The sequence below is a fragment of the Carcharhinus amblyrhynchos genome, chromosome 11 (genome assembly GCF_965287045.1).
Source record: "Carcharhinus amblyrhynchos chromosome 11, sCarAmb.v2.hapA, whole genome shotgun sequence".
In the NCBI taxonomy this organism is placed as follows: Eukaryota; Metazoa; Chordata; class Chondrichthyes; order Carcharhiniformes; family Carcharhinidae; genus Carcharhinus; species Carcharhinus amblyrhynchos.
In genome coordinates this window covers 50,434,536-50,454,197 of record NC_137334.1, presented here as the reverse complement: position 1 = coordinate 50,454,197, position 19,662 = coordinate 50,434,536, and the positions used below count along the sequence as shown (strand labels likewise).

The 19,662-nt window shown below is 43.6% G+C and overlaps 1 protein-coding gene across 5 annotated transcripts in view; it reads right to left on the bottom strand.

Moving 5' to 3' along the window:
- The window catches only part of LOC145350125 (myosin light chain kinase, smooth muscle-like), a 331,906-nt gene that overhangs the window by 112,141 nt on the left and 200,103 nt on the right, over positions 1-19,662 (bottom strand). For 4 of the 5 annotated variants that reach the window (XM_080199061.1, XM_080199060.1, XM_080199063.1 and 1 more), the window contains one exon: positions 9,365-9,502. In XM_080199061.1, the coding sequence (XP_080055187.1) occupies positions 9,365-9,502 (138 nt within the window). Of the gene's footprint in view, positions 1-8,463; positions 8,524-9,364; positions 9,503-19,662 lie in introns of those variants that run through there. The other variant, XM_080199064.1, reaches the window with a different exon arrangement.

Below are 19,662 nucleotides of genomic sequence, written 5' to 3'. Positions count from 1 at the left end.
TGAGAGAAGGCAATCACATTCCTGCACAGTACCGAAACTATTAAAACCATTAAATAAATATGCCTTAATGCGTTTGTCGCAAACTGCCCTAGGAGATTTTTGGGTGAAATTTTAAAGTGAAGCCCTATCTGTTCTCTCAGGGCAAAATCAGAGATCCCATGGCAGTATTTTGAAAATGAGCAAGGGAGATCTCACTTGTGCTCTGGTCAATATTTAGCTCTCCATCAACACCACATGAACAAATTATCAGGTCATGACCGTATTGCTCTTTGTGGGAGCTTGCTGTGTGTAGGTTTGCTGCCATGTTTGCTATGTTACTACAGAGATTAAGGGCCTGATTCTCCCATTGCGACCTGTAACTTTTCTGGCGGGTCCGCTGGGAGAATTGCATGTCAGACATTTTGTGGGATTCGCGCATATGCCAGAAACACACGCGTGTTTCCCAGAGCCGGAGAACAGTCGCAGTCGAGACCGTGCTGGATTTGGATCTTTTTTTAATGTAGTTGTAATATATTTTGCATGTGATTATCGGGCCCAGCATGGAACTTGCCAGGTCCGAAAGCATCTCCAACCCCGCCAGGAGTACTTCAATCCGCTGGGGTTTAGATTAGCTCCCCACGTTCGGGGAACTGGAGGGAGACCCTGCTGGAATGAAGGGGGGGTAATCGGGGCCCCTTGGGGGGGTGGTGGTAGGGTGATGCCCCCGGGCCTGGGCACCCTAGCAGTACCAGCCTGTGCCAAGCGGCAAAGTGCCCATGGCCAGGGGGCACTTTGGCACGACCCACTGGGCATCAGGCAGTGCCAAGGAGCGGGGCCTATTGTGGGTGGAGCCTAGGGGCAATCAGTGGGGATGGGGGGTCCCACTGCCAATCTGCATTGGGATTCGTCAATGCTTGAGGGAGGCCAGCAATTGCAGGGGGTTGCAGGTAGTGTTCTGCTGGGGAGATGTCTGCCTCCTGGAAGGTGGGGGGTTGGTCTGACCCCCAGGGGAGATCAGCAGGGTTGCTGGGTTGAGAGGGTGGGGGATCGCCACTGCTGGGGGGAGGGTGGGCTGGACATTGGGGCGCTCCAGGGCAGAGTGAGGTCAGGGCTGGCCTGGGGAATTGTTGTGGGGCCGTGATTGGGATATGGGGTGTTGCTGGAGATACAGCACTGCGGGGCTACAGGGATCCTGGGCTGGCCAACGATCAAGCTGGCCAGCAAATGGGGAGACTGACAGATTGGGATCACTGCGCATGCGTAGAGTTCAGGAGCTGTCAGACTCTGGCATGAGTAGGCTGCAGGTTTTTAATGAAACTCACAATTGTGACCTCTGCATTGCACAGGGTGCGCAGATTCGGTTCTGAAGTTGCACTGAAATAACAGTCGTGATCTAGACCAGCTTTCCCACCAATTCAGCACTTTTGGGAGAATCACCCCCTTCATTTCAAAAGTATTTAATTGAGTAAATGGTACAATCAGGGGTCATAAAAGGTGCTACATAAATGCACATCTTTATTTCTTCCCACCAAAAAGGTCATTTTCCATCTCAAGTTGTTGCAGAACAGGGAAGTATTTTGTCCAGAACTAATCCATCTTATTTTACAATATTATTTTTGTTATTGATTAGTAGTAATAGCAGCAAGCTGACTCATCGATGATAATTTAAATAAACATTCTTACTGATATTTTTCAATATATACATGCCATTTATTTTACTCACAATTTGTGTGATTGTGGTGATGGTCCCTTTGAGGGCAACACAGCAGAAGAGGGTCATCTGGCTTGAGGGATTAATTGGGATTGGGAGTGGGTAATCACCCCAGGGGTGGAGACCTACTTTAGGTAGAAGACATCTAGAAGGCATGTAGCAGACATGCAGGGACTGGGGCAGCTGGGGGGCTGCTCCAGGGCAGCCTGAGGATTGCCAGGCTTGTACGGCTTTTCCTTCTTAATAAATATCCTTTGTGTTCTGAAGTCTATAAGCTGTGTTATTACATTGGCGACAAGGATGGGGTGAATTATGAAGACACTGCCTCTGGCCCCAGATACGTGAGTAGTGAGATGTTGAGATATTGCCAGACTCTGAGAGGTTGGCGAGGAGCAAACCTGAATTGGCCACTACAGTCAGAAGTTTAGAAATATATGGGAAAAGAATGAAGAGAGGGTAGCCCTCTGAAGCAAGAGTTGTGATGTTGCATTTAAGAAAAAGTGGAATTTAAGTTTAAGAAAAAGGACAAAGAGATGCTGCAAGTTTTTTTTTCTTAAAAAGAAAGCAAAGAGAATACAGAGCAGAGTTTTGAGTGAAACCCAAGGATTAAAGCTTGGCCAGTAAAGAGGCTGAGATTGCTGGTCTCATGATCCAAGCAGAACCTACTGGGTGGGGGATCCGGAGTGTGGTTCTTGCACTGAGAATCTGCAGGAAGCAAGTTCCAATGTTTTAAAAACAAGTCCCTCAACCTGTTCAGAAGTAGAAAGGTTTATAAACTAGCCCCTTGGACCTTGGGTGTGCTGGATCTTGCAATAAAATTGACGAAAGAAACCCAACACATCAATGGAAGAAAGGACTCTCCAAATGATCAGAGGAAAGAAAGCTACAGAGATTGCTGAGAGAGCTTTCTGTCAGTAAAAAGATGAAAGGAGGACCTGCCAGGTTCACGACAAAACTTCAAAAGCACTAGAAAAGCAATTGGCAGCTGCTGACAGTTAAAAAGAAAGCTGGCAGCATTAAAGTTGTAAAGAAAAGTTTATTTATTAGTCTCAAGTAGGCTTACATTAACACAGCAATGAAGTTACTGTGAAAATGCTCTAATCGCCACATTTTGACATCTGTTTGGGTACACTGAGAGAGAATTTAGCATGGCCAATACACCTAATCAGCACATCTTTTGAATTGTGGGAGGAAATCGAAGCACCTGGAGGAATCCCATGCAGACACAGGGAGAATGTGCAGGCTCGACATAGACACTGACCTAGGCTAGGAATTGAACCCAGATCCCTGGCGCTGTGAGGCACAGCGCCAGCGCTGTGTGCCACAGCGAAAAACCGCACCGATCTCCTCAGAAGACAAACACGGGACACAGTGGACAGAGTACCCTTCGTCATCCAGTACTTCCCTGGAATGGAGAAGCTACGACATCTTCTCCGGAGTCTTCAACATATCATTGATGAAGACGAACATCTCGCCAGGGCCATCCCCACACCCCCACTTCTTGCCTTCAGACAACCACACAACCTCAAACAGACCATTGTTCGCAGCAAACTATCCAGTCTTCAGGAGAACAGTGACCACAATACCACACAACCCTGTCACAGCAACCTCTGCAAGACATGCCGGATCATCGACATGGATACCATCATCACACGTGAGAATACCATCCACCAGGTACACAGTAAATACTCTTGCAACTCGGCCAACATTGTCTACCTGATATGTTGCAAGAAAGGATGTCCCGAAGCATGGTACATTGGGGAGACCATGCAGACGCTACGACAACGGATGAATGAACATCGCTCGACAATCACCAGGCCAGACTGTTCCCTTCCTGTTGGCGAACACTTCAGTGGTCACGGGCATTCAGCCTCTGACCTTCGGGTAAGCGTTCTCCAAGGCGGCCTTCACGACACACGACAGCGCAGAGTCGCTGAGCAGAGACTGATAGCCAAGTTCCGCACACGTGAGGACGGTCTCAACAGGGATCTTGGATTCATGTCACACTATCTGTAACCCCCGTGACTTGCCTGGGTTTGCAAAACCTCACTCACTGTGCTGTCTGGAGACAATACACATCTCTTTAACCTGTGATCAGTGCTCCTTCCACTCACATTGTCAGCCACTTTAGGACTTGAACAGCAGGTTAGGTGTAAAGATTCGCATTCTAATCAGTAATCTGTAAATTGTCTGTGCTTTATATGCTCTGTCTGAGGCCAGAACTCTCCATTCACCTGACGAAGAGGGAAACCTCGAAAGCTAGTGAGTTTACTCTCAAATAAATCGGTTGGACTAAAACCTGGTGTTGTCAGACTTTTTGCTGTGAGGCAACAGTGCTAATCACTGTGCCACCATGTTGCATCACAGAATGCATGTAATGCACGTAAAGGAGTAATGCATTAATGTGGCAATGCATTTAAAGCAGCAATCACAAGAAGAATCAGAGGGCAGTGAATAGGAAATTTGCAGAAGACCCCAGATAAAGGGCAACTCTCAAAAAAGGCCACAAGCAATGAAGACCTTAAGCAACAGGCAATGCAAAACCTCAGAGGACGCAAGAAGACTTCAGGGAAGGGATGCTGTCTTACCCCAGAAGAAGGGCACTGTAAGATCCCAGGTGGGCAATGAATGATTCCAAAAGGAGAGCACCGAAAGACACTGGTAAGAGGGCACTGAAGGACCCCAGGAGGACAAGGAAAGAATCCAGAAGGAAGGCAAGAAAGGTACTAAATGACCAAATGAAGAACAATGAGAGGATTGCAGAATGGAAACAAGTCAACACTTTGCGACCAACAGTGAAGCCAAAAGGGTTTGACTGAAGTTAAGACAAAATTCCATCTGTGAACTGTATATGTCCAGTAAGAACACTGTAGATTCACCTCAGAAGAAGCACAGCAATTAAAGACTTCAAAATAAACTAGGAACTATTGAACATAAAAACCAATGAGCAAAAATAATTAAAGCTTTAGATAAGACATTGAAACAAGATGAAATGGCTGACAGCAAACTTGAAATAAAAGTCACAAAATAAAGCGAAGAAAGAAAAATTAATGAGATAAGCTAAATGCCATAGAAACAACCAGAAAATAAGAACAAGTCCACTGAAGAATTAAATCAGAATAAGAGCTTGAAGAAGGAAACTTAACAGTAAGAAATTAATCAACGAGGTAAAAACATTGAAATTGAGAGCAGAACAAGCAATTCAGACAGAGAAAAGAACTGAGATTATGTATCAGAGCAAGATTGCTGAATTTGTCACATGAATGGAAAAGCAGCAAACCTGTCTGGCAGAGCTTCATACAAGACAATGGGGAGCCATTCTCCCAAAAAAGTTCGAAGTGCTGAATTTGAGGGAAAACTAGTGTAATTCACAATTGTTCTTTCAAGGAAAAGCCTGGGAACAACAGGCCAGTGAGCCTCATATCAGTGGTGGGTAAGTTGTTGGAAGTATTTTGAGAGACTGGATCCACAGGCATTTAGTGACGCAAGGACTGATTAGGAACAGTCGGCATGGCTTTGTGAGTGGAAGATTATGTCGCACAAATTTGATTCAGTTTTTGAAGGGGTAACCAAGAAGATAGATGAGGGCAGTGCAGTTGATGTTTCTACATGGACTTTAGCACGGCCTTTGACGAGGTATTGCATGGTAGGTTGTTGCATAAGGTTAAATCTCATGGGATCCAGGGTGAGGTATCTAAATGGATACAAAATTTGGCTTCTTGACAGAAGCCAGAAGGTAGTTGTAGCGGGTTGCTTTTCAAACTGGAGGCCTATGACATGCGGTGTGCTTCTGGGATGAGTGCTGGGTCCACTGTTATCTGTCATTTATGTTAATGATTTAATGGGAATATAGGAGGCAAAGTTAGTAAGTTTGCAGAAGACACCAAGATTGTTGGCATAGTGGACAGTGAAGAAAGTTATCTTTGATTGCTTAGAGTTGTATGAGCAGAATTGGACACGTAACTGGTTCTTTAGTGTTAATGGTTGGTGCTTGCTATTTGCTGACCTTTGGGAGATTGGAAATACCTGGTTTGCTACATTTCCTATTCCAAGAATCCTCTACTCTTCTGCAGCTTATATTTTACTGAAAGTCAATTGTTTAACCATTGCAGACAACTATGCTGCAAGATGCGAGTTTGGAGAATGAGAATCCCTTTGGGATGTGCCACATGACTTGAATGAGAGGGAAATAAAATTGTGAAGAGCCATCACCTTTTGAGTGCAAAGGCACTTCAGGAGCTCTGTGCACTTCTGGTGATGCTCCAGTGTCTGAGTCTAGAGGCCATGGCCGTTGTATGTGGGGAAATCAGGGGAAATCTGTTGCCAGCCCCTTTGCTTGAGCAGTTATCTGCTGCAGGCTTATATTCAAAATAGACTGATGACTAACGTCACACTCAACAGCAGAATGGCACTATCAATTTTTTATGCTGCTTGAACTTTGAGCCCACCATGGGGACATCAGCCAAAACAGATGGTCTGCTATTCACAGACGCAGAAAGCAAGCAGCAGGCATGAGGGATTTTTGGAAAAACTCAGGAATTTGTGTACTGCCCACTTCCCAGTTTAGGAGTCTGAAGACAAGTGGGTTTGTAGGGGCCAAGCAGCCTACAGCCTCTGATCAGGAGGAGGACGAGAAAGGCTACACAGTGTGAACTCTGTGTGCAAGCTGGAAGAAAAACTCCTTGCATGCCAACTACATTTAGTGGATGAGTGAATTCTGTTATTAGCCAGCTGTAGGTCTATTACGAAAGCCAAAACATTGGAGTGGCCATTAATGTGACATGCATTCCCATCACTTAACTGGTGTTGCCTTCTTCTGCCCAATTCACATATTTACAACCTTGCTGTAATTACAATCAACAGACAAGTGACAGACAAAAAAAGTCTCCATTTATTTTGTGATAATCTGAATGATGTGCTCCCTATTCCCCAATCTTACGCTTATACTTTATTAAAATTATCCTAAAGTCTGAACTGAAGTGAAAAGCTCAGAATCACAGAATTGTTATGGTGCGGAAGGAGGCCATTCGGCCCATCATGTCTCTGAATGATATAGTGCAATTTCCCATAACCTTGCACATTGTTTCTATTCAAATAATCATCTAATGCCCACTTGGATGCCTCAATGGAACCTGTTTCCACCACACTTCCAGTCTGTGCATTCCAGACCCCAAAAAATTCACTGTGTGGTAATGTTTCTTCTTATAACCCACTTGCTTCTTTTGTAGACCACTTTAAATCTGTGCCCTCTTCCTCCTGATCCTGTAACGATCTTGTTCCCTTGTGTGCCATGGTTCCATTGGCATTGAGCTTCTGGTTGCAGGTTTGTGAGAGAGGAACCCTGTTCATTTATACAACAATAAATCTCATCCACAACATTATTATGCTGCACTGCTGCACATCCTTGGACAGCTGCTGCAGGTTGTTCACAGAGACTGAAAGAAGGTTGGCAATGCCTCTTGATCCTGCTTGAAGGCACTGATTCATGCTGATTGGAAAAGGGCGCTGGCTGGCAACTAGGTCAGCTTTTTACTTTCTTCACGTGTGATCTCCACTTGTTCCTCCTAATCTTCTCTTCAGTTGCAGTTGCCCTTCACCCAGTGTTCCTTCCTCAAACTCACTGGGCAGTATATTCCCATAATTTGTCAGAGTGTCAGGTTCGGACTGAAAACTGGTCAGTGTCTCTCCAGACGCATAGCTGAGTGTTCAGGCACGATTTTCCAGCCCTCAGTGACATCACACCAGCTGGCTGGAATGGTACGTTGAGGGAGGAAGTATAATCATTTAAGCCCTATAATGATATTCAAATTTATTATAAAATATGCGAATTAGGCCTGCACCTGTCCTGGCTGTGAGCCTGATCACATCACCAGAAGGGGAGCTAAGAAGATTGTGTTTGGAAATTTAACCGGCATTACATCCCATTTTTGGCTCCTTGTGATATTTAGCAGCCATTACAGGATTTGTGCCCGTGGTCAATGGGAGCATTAGATAGTGGCCATTAACTGTGAGCTCTGCAGTGCTAGCCTTTCTGCTGGAGTTAGAAGTAGGTAGTATGCCTGGTGCAATGTGCTGTGAAGTGCTTGGGGCCAAAACGTCATGGATCTCCTCAACTTGGAAATAACCTACCAGAGAAGAAGAAAATGCTTTACAATGCATCCCCGAGTTGATGACTTGAAAGATAAGTAAAATCAATCATGCTTCTTGCAGCAGAGGAGCAATTTTAGGCCATTTCTAGGATTCTGAAATAGATTTGTAATTTGAAGGATCGTGTCAAAAGAAAAATATTTGTTGGGTGACAGCACAATGACTTCTTGCCTCATCTCGCCAATGCTGCTGCCTGTCCAAAGAGTGAAGGCCATCTTCTCCCGGCCCACTTTAGACCTCTCTTTTCCCAATGGTTGTGTGCATCTTTAATCTGTAAACATTTTTAAATGTATATTTACTAAAGATATTTGCATATATAGTGTGGATAAATATGATGTTCTACAATGCCACGAGTTCACATATTAGATTTGTGGCCGTTGTTTGTTAGGAATTATTGACCACTATTCCCATTGGCGATGTGGCATATAGATTGAAGAAAATGATGGCAATAAGGTTATTTGCACTAGCTTGGCCGGTTGTCTCTCTGAAGTCCAGACAAACAGACTGTTGTTTGAGGTCACATCTTGTATAAATGTAGGCAAACCTACCTCCATTTAATTTGGCATTTCTTTTGGTGCCAGTGAGGCTCTTTCTCAGCTTCAGATATGGACACTTCCTTTACTCACCTCATGATCTCCACCTCGGTAGCTTGGGCTCCAGCTTTCAGAAGTGGACAGCCATCTGTTCCAAAGGAGGCCACTTCCCTTCACTGCATCTCATCTAACAGGATCCCCAAGGCAGCATTAGTAAAAACACGAGGCTATTGTTACAAACAGCTGCAAAGTATTTGCTGCTCCTCCTCCTTCGCTCAGCTGCAGCACTCTTCTTCAAGAGCAAACAACACCCTTTAGGTTCAGTCTGTTGGTCTAATCTCTTGTAACCAACTAGTCTCCATGTTCTATTCTCCGAACAATTTCTGTTTACAGCACGATGATTCAGAGGGTAAGGATAGGGTATGGAATGCAGCCTTCTTGGGCCCTGAATATACCTCCCCAAAATGTCCAGTGCTGGGACTGACATCCTGCAACTCAAACCGTCCCTGTATTTCAGTGCTCACCAACGCCCATCTCCTTTCCTCCTTTTGGAAATTCAACCCACTTATACTCCAATAAGGATTCTTGATGCAATGAAGGAAGGACCCTCTGGTGGATGTCTAAGTGGTGGCTGCCCAATAGGCCTACATGGGGGTTAAATCAGGAGCTAGGTTAATTTTAAGCGTTTTATAGTAGTCCCTTCATCTAGGGACCACTCAGGACACCTACACTTTTTTCTAAAGGAACCTAACATGTGTCCAGCACCCCCAGATCCCCTCTGCTCTCTGCCATCCAGTTACCACTGACATGGAGGAGTCTTTCACAGTGGGTGTTATGTTGCCAAAAGCCAGTACTATGGGGTTCTCCACAGCCCTGTCAATTAAAGGCAGGGTTAGTGCATTCCCAGATGACTTTTGCAGCTTTGATCTCTTTCCTTACTGTTTATTCCAAGTGGTGGGGGCTTAACAGTATTTGCTCAGAGTGATTGCCTCACCTGCCACTTCCACCGTCATTGTCACTTGGCTACCATCCATAACCTGCAGGTCAGTCAGCTCCTTCAGGATGACTGGGGCAAAAGTTCCCTTGGAATCGTCGACACTTGCACTCTCGGTCTTCTTGGTGGTCTTTCTTTCTGTTAATGAAACAAAATGCATGCATAAAACCACTTTCCTGGCATTTACAATGATTCATTTTAAAATGCGACAGCAGAGAATTTTCAACGTGTGAAACCTTCAGCAGAAGTAAACTTGTGTATGATTCCTGCCCACCTGTGTGAAGTGGGCTGATCCAGCTTCAATAGGGGCGTCAGTCTAATTCCAATGTTTGGGACTTTCAATGATGCAACTGATTGGGAGCTCGCCAATGTATGGCTAAACTAACTTCCTACAGCAGGATTTTAACCACTCACCAAAAGATATTGTGAGCACAACTGTCTCTCAAAGAGATGTGGTGGAGGGCAGAGGATCATCATCTCCTCTGATGATGGGATGTAGGATGAACTGAGCCAAAAGACAGAATAATGCAAGCTCCAATCAGGAATGGAAACAGTTGTTTGTGCACTCAGTATCACACACAAAATCACAAAAATGGCAATTGACTTCCATTTAACAACATTTAAATGTCCTCCCAGATTAGGTAAGCTCAGAGCAACAAATCAAAGCTTCCAAGAATGCAATGATTCACCACAAACATCACTGAAAACACCACTGATATCTTGAAAGAATCCCATTGATCTGTTGGTGTTGGAGGTTGAAAATTAAAAGTACAGACATGGTAATATGGGCTGATTAGATTCTCAAGGATCTAATCCTTGAGAATCTAATCAGAACCTTGAGCTGCACAATTTTGTCTTATGAAAAGAGCTTCTCCTAGATATGTTCCAGAGGACAAAGGGCTCCGTGGACAGCTAGAAAGAGGAATAGCAGCAATCCGCAAAACTACAAAGGACAATACAAGCTTGTGTCACAACAGCTTCCAAATCTGTGGCCTTTACTGGATTGGAGAACAAAGGAATCAAACATTTGGGATCATCACCACTTACAAAATCCCTTCCAAGTCACATGCTATCCTGACGTGAAAATATTTCACCATTCCTTCACTGTCCCTGGATCAAAATCCTGGAACTCCCTCCCCAACCAGAACTGTGGGTGTATGTACACCTCAGGGATTGCAACAGTTCAAGAAAGTGGCTCACTACTATCTTCTCAACGACAATTATTGATGGGCAATAAATGTAGATCTTGTCAATGTGTCCATATCACATGAAGGAATAAACACATTTAAGACCTTCTTGGAACTACATCTGACCACAATATTAACAACACCCATAAATCATCTGTGGAGGTCTTGTGACACAGTGGATGGTGTTTCTGACTCTGAGCCTGAAATTCTGGGTTCATCCCACCCCAGGACTTGATGGCAATGGAAGATGTGTTCATGCTGCGGCCAAACTGGTTAAGTATCAAGCTGCAAATCCTTTCAACACACACCAATGGCAGGCAGTAAGAGTGGGAGAGATTCCGAGTCAGCCAAGTGATTGAAAGAATGTTGATGTTTCTACAATCATTATCCATGGCTCCAGTCTACAACATGCATGTAAGAAGGCATGTTGCCATAGCAATTCCCTGAATGAACTGTAATAGACCACTCGAGTCCTCTACTTTTTTAACCTCAAATATGTTAACAGACCAGAATTTCCTGACAAAAACAATCCAGTGTCTCGTGTGCAGATTGTTTTTAGTGTACAAATTGCCCAACAATTTGTAGCAGGATTTACACAGCTCTGTTGTTGTCTTGTGAAAATGACAACTCCCTGCTAACCTCCCCTCTAATTTCAAGGAATTGCCACAGTTCTGCTGTTAAAATGAATGAAACTAATCACAGAGAGTTAGGGGTAGTGTTTAATACGGTGAGGACAGTTTAAATGATGAGTTTATGTTTCTCAACCTCTCTAGATCAGAAAGGGAACAACTGAAATGGTGATGTCTTGCATCTGCAGGCAGTAAAATGATTGTAGAAATTCTAAGAATTTTCTTTTACTTCTCTTTGTCTCTTTTTCTCTACCTCTTAATCGAATTTTTCTTTCTCTCTTTCATTTCCTTTCTATATCTAGTTTGACTTTAGTCCATCCTCTTATCCATCATTCTGTTGTTTTTTTTTAAATTATCCTTAAGTCTCATTTGTTAGGGGATAAGTCATTGGTCACATTGTTCACCAAGTTCCCAGATGTTCTGTAGTTGCTGCTATCAGCTTGCACTTTCAGCAATATGCAGTGGGAACCTTCTTGAACTGAAGTATGAAGAGTAAAATTGAATGAAAGGGATGTAGGGCAAAATGCCTGGCTTCAGCTAAATCTGAACCATTCATCTTGTGTACAAGGATCGCACACTAAGACATACACAGAGTATTTTTTCATAGACAATGATTAGAAAGTAGAATTTTCTGCAAAAAACTACCATTAAAACAGAATCCATAAATTATTTTCTAAAAGAATTATATTGCAGCTTGAAATGCAAAGAGTAACATAGAGTGTGAAGAATGAGCTAGTGAGTAAAAGATGAGATGACTTAATTGGAGAAAGCCATTAATATACTTCATGGGCTAAGTGCTTGCTTCTATACTGCAAAACTCTATGATTCAAAACATCAGTTCTGGTGAAGGATCAGCCTGACTTGAAATGTTGGCTCTATTCTCTCTCCACAGATGCTGTCAGACCTGCTGAGTTTTTCCAGTATGTTTTTGTCACATTTTATTAATTTCAGAGATTAGATTAGATTACTGCTCATCTGAAGAGTTGATTCATGCACCTCAGTATGGTATAGACATATCTAGACCCAGTTCAGGAATCAATTTCATAGTAACACTGTCATCCATTCTATCAATCATAATTGCCACAATTTGGACTTAAACTCAAGGGTGGCACAGTGGCACAGCATTTGGCACTGCTGTCTCACAGTGCCAGGGACTCGGGTTCAATTCCAGCCTTGGGTGATTGTGTGGAGTTTGCACATTCTCCCTGTGTCTGCATGAGTTTTGTTCAGGTGCTGCAGTTTCCTCCCACAGTCGAACAATGTGCAAATTAGGTTGATTGGCCATGCTAAATTATCCCTTAGTGTCAGGGGGACTAGCTAGGGTAAAATGCATGGGGTGATGGGGATAGGGCCTGGGTGGGATTGTGGTCAGTGCACAAATGGCTTCCTTTTGCACTGTAGGAGGCCATGATTCTATGTGCAGGTTAGGTTGACTGGCCATGCTAAATTGCTCCTTACCGACAGGAGAATTAACAGGATAAATATGGGGGGTGATGGGAATAGGGCCTGAGTCGGTACGGGCTCGATTGGGCCGAATGGCCTCTTTCTGCACTGTAGGGATTCTAGGATTCTATGATCCTGGGCAGGCTGAACACCATTGATCATTGCAGTGCACTTAGTGGATGATTAGGAGTGTAACTGGCTGCTCATACAAGGAATGGGGATACAATGAATATACGAAGCAGTATGCACAAGTTATCAGACAATTGTCACTCATAGGGAAAGGAATATTTATGACAGAAAAGATTAACTTTCATTAATTATTCTATATAATGATGGCCATATTCTTTAATGCCAGTAGACATGAAACTTTTTTTTAAATTGTTTTCCATACTCTTGTCAGTATGGGAATATTTTAATACTATTTTCAGCTGGTACTTGAATAGAATAGTTTATTTTTGTTCATGGTTTGAATATTTATACAATATTTGAAGAACAGACTATTTTTCCAGTGTCTGGATGTGAATGATGTGAATGGATGGTTAAGGAGTATCTCACAGATGAATGTATAGAACTGATCTTCATTAAAGAAAATGTGTCTTCAGCGTCTCCCCGTAAAGTGAAACTATCATGAGCCATGAAAAAAGTAAAGGCTTAGGAGAGAACGGAATTAGTTCCAGAAAACCTTCAAGGAGGAATTTCAAAGGTGTTTAATAAAAATAAAACACTCACTCATGGTCCCCTTTAGAGGTTTTATATTTTGGGAACAGGAATCATGACAAAGGCCCATATGGCCCGTCTCCTTTTCCATCCCACAATATACCTCAATTCCTTCTTTCTACATAAATCAACACCCCTGTAACATGACCGTACAGCACATTTTCCACTTGCTGACTGGCCTATTATGCTCTTAATGTTGTGGCCAAGAAGAGCACACAATTTTCCTGCTGACTCTGTTTGAATAATCTGGGAGAAAATCACGGAGCCATTAAAAATAAGGGCTGAAGTTCATAGATCATAAAATCATACAGCGCAGAAGGAGGCCAGTCGGCCCATCGAGTCTGCACCAACCACAATCCCAACCAGTCTCTGTCCGTGCTACCTGATGCATTTACTCTAGCTAGTCCCCCTGACACTGAGGGACAATTTAGTATTGCCAATCCACTTAACCCACACATCTTTGGACTGTGGGAGGAAACTGGAGCACCAGGAGGAAACGCACAGAGAGACAGGGAGAATATGCAGAGTCCACACAGACAGTGACCCAAGCCGGGAATCAAACCCAGGTCCCCGACGCTGTGAACATAAGAACTAGAAGCAGGGGTAAGCCATCTGTCCGCTTGAGCCTGCTCCGCCATTCAATAAGATCATGGCTGATCTTTTCATGGACTCAGCTCCACCTACCCGCCCGCTCACCATAACCCTTAATTCCTTTATTGTTCAAAAATGTATCTAGCCTTGCCATAAGAACCTTCAATGAGGTAGCCTCAACTGCTTCACTGGGCATGGAATTCCACACGTTCACAATCCTTTGTGCGAAAAAGTTCCCCTTCAACTCAGTCCTGAATCTGCTTCCTCTTATTTTAAGGTCATGCCACCTAGTTCTAGTTTCACCTGCCAGTGGAAACAACGTCCCTGCTTCGATCTTATCTATTCCTTTCATAATCTCGTATGTTTCAATAAGATCTCCCCTCATTCTTCTGAATTCCAATGAGTATAGCCCCTGTCTACCCAGTCTCTCCTCATAAGCCAACACTTTCAACTCCAGAATCAACTTAGTGAATCTCCTCTGCACCTCCTCCAATGCCAATACTTTCTCAAGTACGGAGACCAAAGTTGTACACAGTGCTCCAGGTATGGCCTCACCAGCATCTTATACAGCTGCAATATAACTCTGCTGTTTTTAAACTCCATCCCTCTAGCAATGAACGATAAAATTCCATTTGCCTTCTTAATTACCTGCTGCACCTGCAAACCAACTCCTTGTGATTCTTGCACAAGGACACCCAGATCCCTCTGCACAGCAGCATGCTGCAGTTTTTTTACAATTTAAATAATAGTCTATTTTGCTGTTATTCCTACAAAATGGATGACCTGCAGTGAAGCAGCAGTGCTAACCACTGTGCCACCGTGTTGCCCACAAGTTCTTCCATCTCACCTGCAGCTGGGATTCTCCAGTCCCACTGCTGTGGTCAGAGATTTGGCTGAGTGCCAAACGAGACTGATAAGAATTCCAGCCAAGGTATGTTTTCTCATATACTTTTAACACTTGTGTCGATTAGCTATACAGATAAGAGAAATGGAAAAAAGGGATGCTTAACAATGCAAAGCGAAGTGATCAAACTTGTGGGGATGTTCCAATCAGAGATTCTACCATGCCCCCAAGAGTGGCCCTAAACATGGCCACTCATACCATAACCCAGCCATGAACCCCCCCAACCTGAGAACAGATCAGACCCTCTTGGGCTACCCATCATTTTCTCTGGCTCAAGGCCAGATTGTCCATCCTTCCTCGCGTATTTGAGGGCTGCTCCAGCATCTGCAGCAGCCTGGCATTTAATATGCTAGTAGCGCTGAGCAGATGTCCAGATCACCAACAACCTGTTCTGGTCCCCCCATGCCAACACCATAGTTAAGAAAGTCCACCAATGCCTCCACTTTCTCAAAAGATTAAGGAAATTTTGCATATCAGCTATGACTCTCACAAACTTTTACAGATGCACATAGAAAACATTCTTTCTGGTTGTATCACAGCTTGGTATGGTTCCTGCTCTGCCCAAGACCGGAAGGAACTACAAAAGGTCCTGAATGTAGCCCAATCCATCACACAAAACAGTCTTCCATCCATTGATTCTGTCTACACTTCCTGCTGCCTTGGCAAAGCAGCCAGCATAATTAAGGACCCCATGCATCCCAGACATTCTCTCTTTCACCTTCTTCCTTCGGGAAAAATATACAAAAGTCTGAAGTCAAGCACCAAGTGACTCCACAGAACCACAGAAAACCTGCAGTGCAGGAAGAGGCCATTTGGCCAATTGAGTCTGCGCCGACCACAATCCCACCCAGGCCCTACCCCCACATTCCTACATATTTACTTGCTAATCCCTCTAACCTAAGTATCTCAGGACACTAAGGTGCAATTTTAGCATGGCCAATCAACCTAACCTGCACATCTTTGGATTGTGGGAGGAAACCGGAGCACCCGGAGGAAACCCACACAGACACGAGGAGAATGTGCAAACTCCACACAGACAGCAGCCCAAGCTGGGAATCAAACCCAGTGCTAACCACTGTGCTATAGTGCCACTCACTCAAGCTTCTTCCCTGCTGCTGTCAGACTTTTGAATGGACCTATCTTGCAATTAAGATGATCTTTCTCTACACGCCAACTATGATTGTAACACTACGTTCTGCACTCTCTCATTTCCTACTCTATGAATGGTATGTTTTGTCTGTATAGCGTGAAAGAAACAATATATTTTGCTATATGTTTATACATGTGACATAATAAAATCAAATCAAATCAAATCAGTGAATTGATCAACGAGTATCAATATCAAGAGCACAGACTCAGGGGTGGGATCTTCCTTCCAAATACATAGACCAATTATTGCCCTTGAATGAATCCTTTATTTGAAGCCTCTTAAATCTGTGTTCTTGCGCATTTGAATTCTTCACCAATGAAAACAAAATTTTAAAGTTTATTTATCACGCTATATTAGCATGAACTATATTAACATGAATTATATTAACATAGACTATGAAGCTAAACTAGCACTAAATATAAAAAAGGACAGTAAAAGTTTTTACAAATATATAAAGAAGAGAAAGCTGGCTAGAGTGAATGTTGTACCCTTAGAGGATGAGGGGGGGGATTTAGTGGTGGGAGATGAGGAAATGGCTGAGGCTTTAAATAAGTTTTTTGCCTCGGTCTTCACAGAGGAGGACACGAATAGTTTGCCGGATCTTAAAGATAGAAGGATGGTAGGAGTTGAGGGCCTGAATGCAATTACTGTCACTAGAGAGGTAGTGCTTGATAGACTAATGGGACTGAAGGTGGACAAGTCCCCAGGACCGGATGGAATGCATCCCAGGGTTCTGAAAGAAATGACAGAGGTGATAGTGGATGCCTTAGTAATTATTTACCAAAATTCGCTGGATTCCGGGGAAGTGCCGGAAGATTGGAAAATGGCTAATGTTACGCCGCTGTTTAAAAAAGGTAGCAGACAAAAGGCAGGGAATTATAGGCCGGTTAGTTTAACATCTGTAGTTGGAAAAATGCTAGAATCCATCATCAAAGAAGAAATAGTGTGGCACCTGGAAAAGAATGGTTTGATAGAGCAGATGCAGCACGGATTCGTTAAGGGGAAGTCGTGTTTGACAAATTTATTGGATTTCTATGAGGATGTGACTAGTGCGGTAGACAGAGGGGAACCGGTGGATGTGGTGTTTTTAGATTTTCAAAAGGCATTTGATAAGGTGCCTCACAAAAGGTTGCTACAGAAGGTTAGGGTGCACGGAGTTGGGGGTAAGGTGTTAGCGTGGATAGAGGATTGGCTGTCTGATAGGAAGCAGAGAGTTGGTATCAATGGGTGCTATTCTGATTGGTGGTTGTTGACTAATGGAGTGCCGCAGGGATCGGTGCTGGGGCCTCAGCTATTTACCATTTATATAGATGATCTGGAGGAGGGAACCAAATGTAAGGTGACGAAATTTGCTGATGACACGAAGATGAGTGGAAAAGCAAATTGCATGGCGGGTGTGGAAAGTCTGCAGAGGGATCTAGATAGGCTGAGCGAGTGGGCGAGGACCTGGCAGATGGAATATAATGTTAGCAAGTGTGAGGTTATCCACTTTGGCAGAAATAATAGTAGGAGGGATTATTATTTAAAAGGCGAAAAGCTGCAGCATGCTACAGTGCAGAGGGACCTGGGGGTCCTTGTGCATGAGTTGCAAAAACCCAGTCTGCAGTTTCAGCAGGTGATCAAGAAGGCGAATGGAATGTTGGCCTTTATAGCGAGGGGGTTAGAATACAAAAGTAGGGAAGTCTTGCTGCAACTGTACAGGGTATTGGTGAGGTCGCAGCTGGACTACTGTGTGCAGTTTTGGTCGCCGCACTTGCGAAAGGATATATTGGCCTTGGAGGGAGTGCAGAGGAGGTTCACTAGGCTGATACCGGAGATGAGGGGGTTGGACTATGAAGAGAGACTAAATAGGCTGGGTCTGTGCTCGTTGGAGTTTAGAAGGATGAGGGGGGGGATCTTATAGAGACGTATAAGATAACGAAGGGGATGGATAGGGTAGAGGTAGAGAGATTCTTCTCGCTTAGAAAGGATAGCAGGACTCAAGGGCACAGCCTCAAGATAAGGGGGGGGCAGTTTAAATCAGAGTTGAGGAGGAACTTCTTCACTCAAAGGGTGGTGAATCGCTGGAATTCTCTGCCCGTTGAAGTGGTGGAGGCTACCTCGCTAAATATATTTAAGTCACGGGTAGATAGGTTTTTGATAGACAAGGGAATTAAGGGTTATGGGGAGAGAGCGGGAGAGTGGAACTGATCCACTTCAGATCAGCCATGATCTTATTGAATGGCGGGGCAGGCTCAAAGGGCTAGATGGCCTACTCCTGCTCCTATTTCTTATGTTCTTAACATTGCAATGAAATTACTGCGAAAAGTTGTCACGTTCCAGTGCGTGTTCGGATACAATGAGGGAGAATTCAGCATGACCAATGCATCTAACCAACACGGTGTTCAGACTGTGGGAGGAAACCGGAGCACCTGGGGGAAACCCACGCAGATACAGGGAGAATGTTTATTCTCTGCACAGGCAGTGACCCAAGCTGAGATTTGAACCCAGATCCCTGGCACTGTGAGGCAGCAGTGCTAACTACTGTGCCATCATGCTGCTCCATTAGCTTGGTTCAATTTTATGAAGCAAATTACTTTATTTTCAGTGAGCAAAAGGCAAGTGTTCTTGAGTATAAGGCTAATCAAGACAATGAACAAAACTATAAGATTTTATTCGTGCAGTTCCTTGCCAGCCCCAAGCTCAACTCCTCAAAAGGTAAACTGGAAACAGTGGACCATGGCAAAACTATCTTAATCTTTTTGCAAAAATGTCAAATTTAATAAGGTTTGGGCACCACAGCATGTGCTGGCAATGCTGGGTTTTATACTGTCATTTAGAAAAAGTCAAGAGCTTTGGGAACTATAAATCACATATAAAAGATAATATCACATGGGAAAGTCAACAAGAACACATGGGTCTTCAGTAAGTTAATCTGAAAATGTCAAAATTGAGACTTTGAGATAAAAACAGCCTAAAGTAACTCATGTAACGGGCTCAAGCTTTCTCACCGGGCAATGCATTTCAAGGCACACATTGGTAACCTTCATGAGTGAGAAAATTTGATCATTTCAAATATCTAATTGCAGTGCCTAACACCCACTGTCTCTCCATATAAAGACATGTTGAAAAGATCTATATTTTGTTTAGAGTAGAAAACTGAAAGCCACTCGACATAAAACAATCATGCGTTTGGCTTCCATTTCCATTATGGAGAACAGAAAGCAAAGCAAACAACACTTGAACAAGTTATTTCAAAATTCCAGAAGCAAAAGATGCAGCATTTGCTCTCCTGACATGCAGTCTGGAGAAAGTCAAAGCACTAAATAAATACATCCATCATTATAATTGTACACTGACTATTGCTACATGAACTGTTTACAGAATAGTTTTCAGCACATCAGCTTTCAGTCAAAAGATTAATTGTTTAGATTTACTATCAGGATCAAAAGTTGAATGAGGACAACAACAACAACTTGCATGTATACAGCTCCTTTAATGTAGTAAAACTTAAAGGGTGGGATTTTATGACCTTGCTCTTCCAAAACCGTAAAATCCCACACGAGGTCTTTGGACTTTTCCATGGTTTGTCTCTCGCCTGCTTCAATACCCGTGGCACGGGCAGGACGGTAAAATTCCAGCCAATGTGCTTCACAGGAGTATTGTCAAACAAAATGCAACACCAAGTCACATTAAGG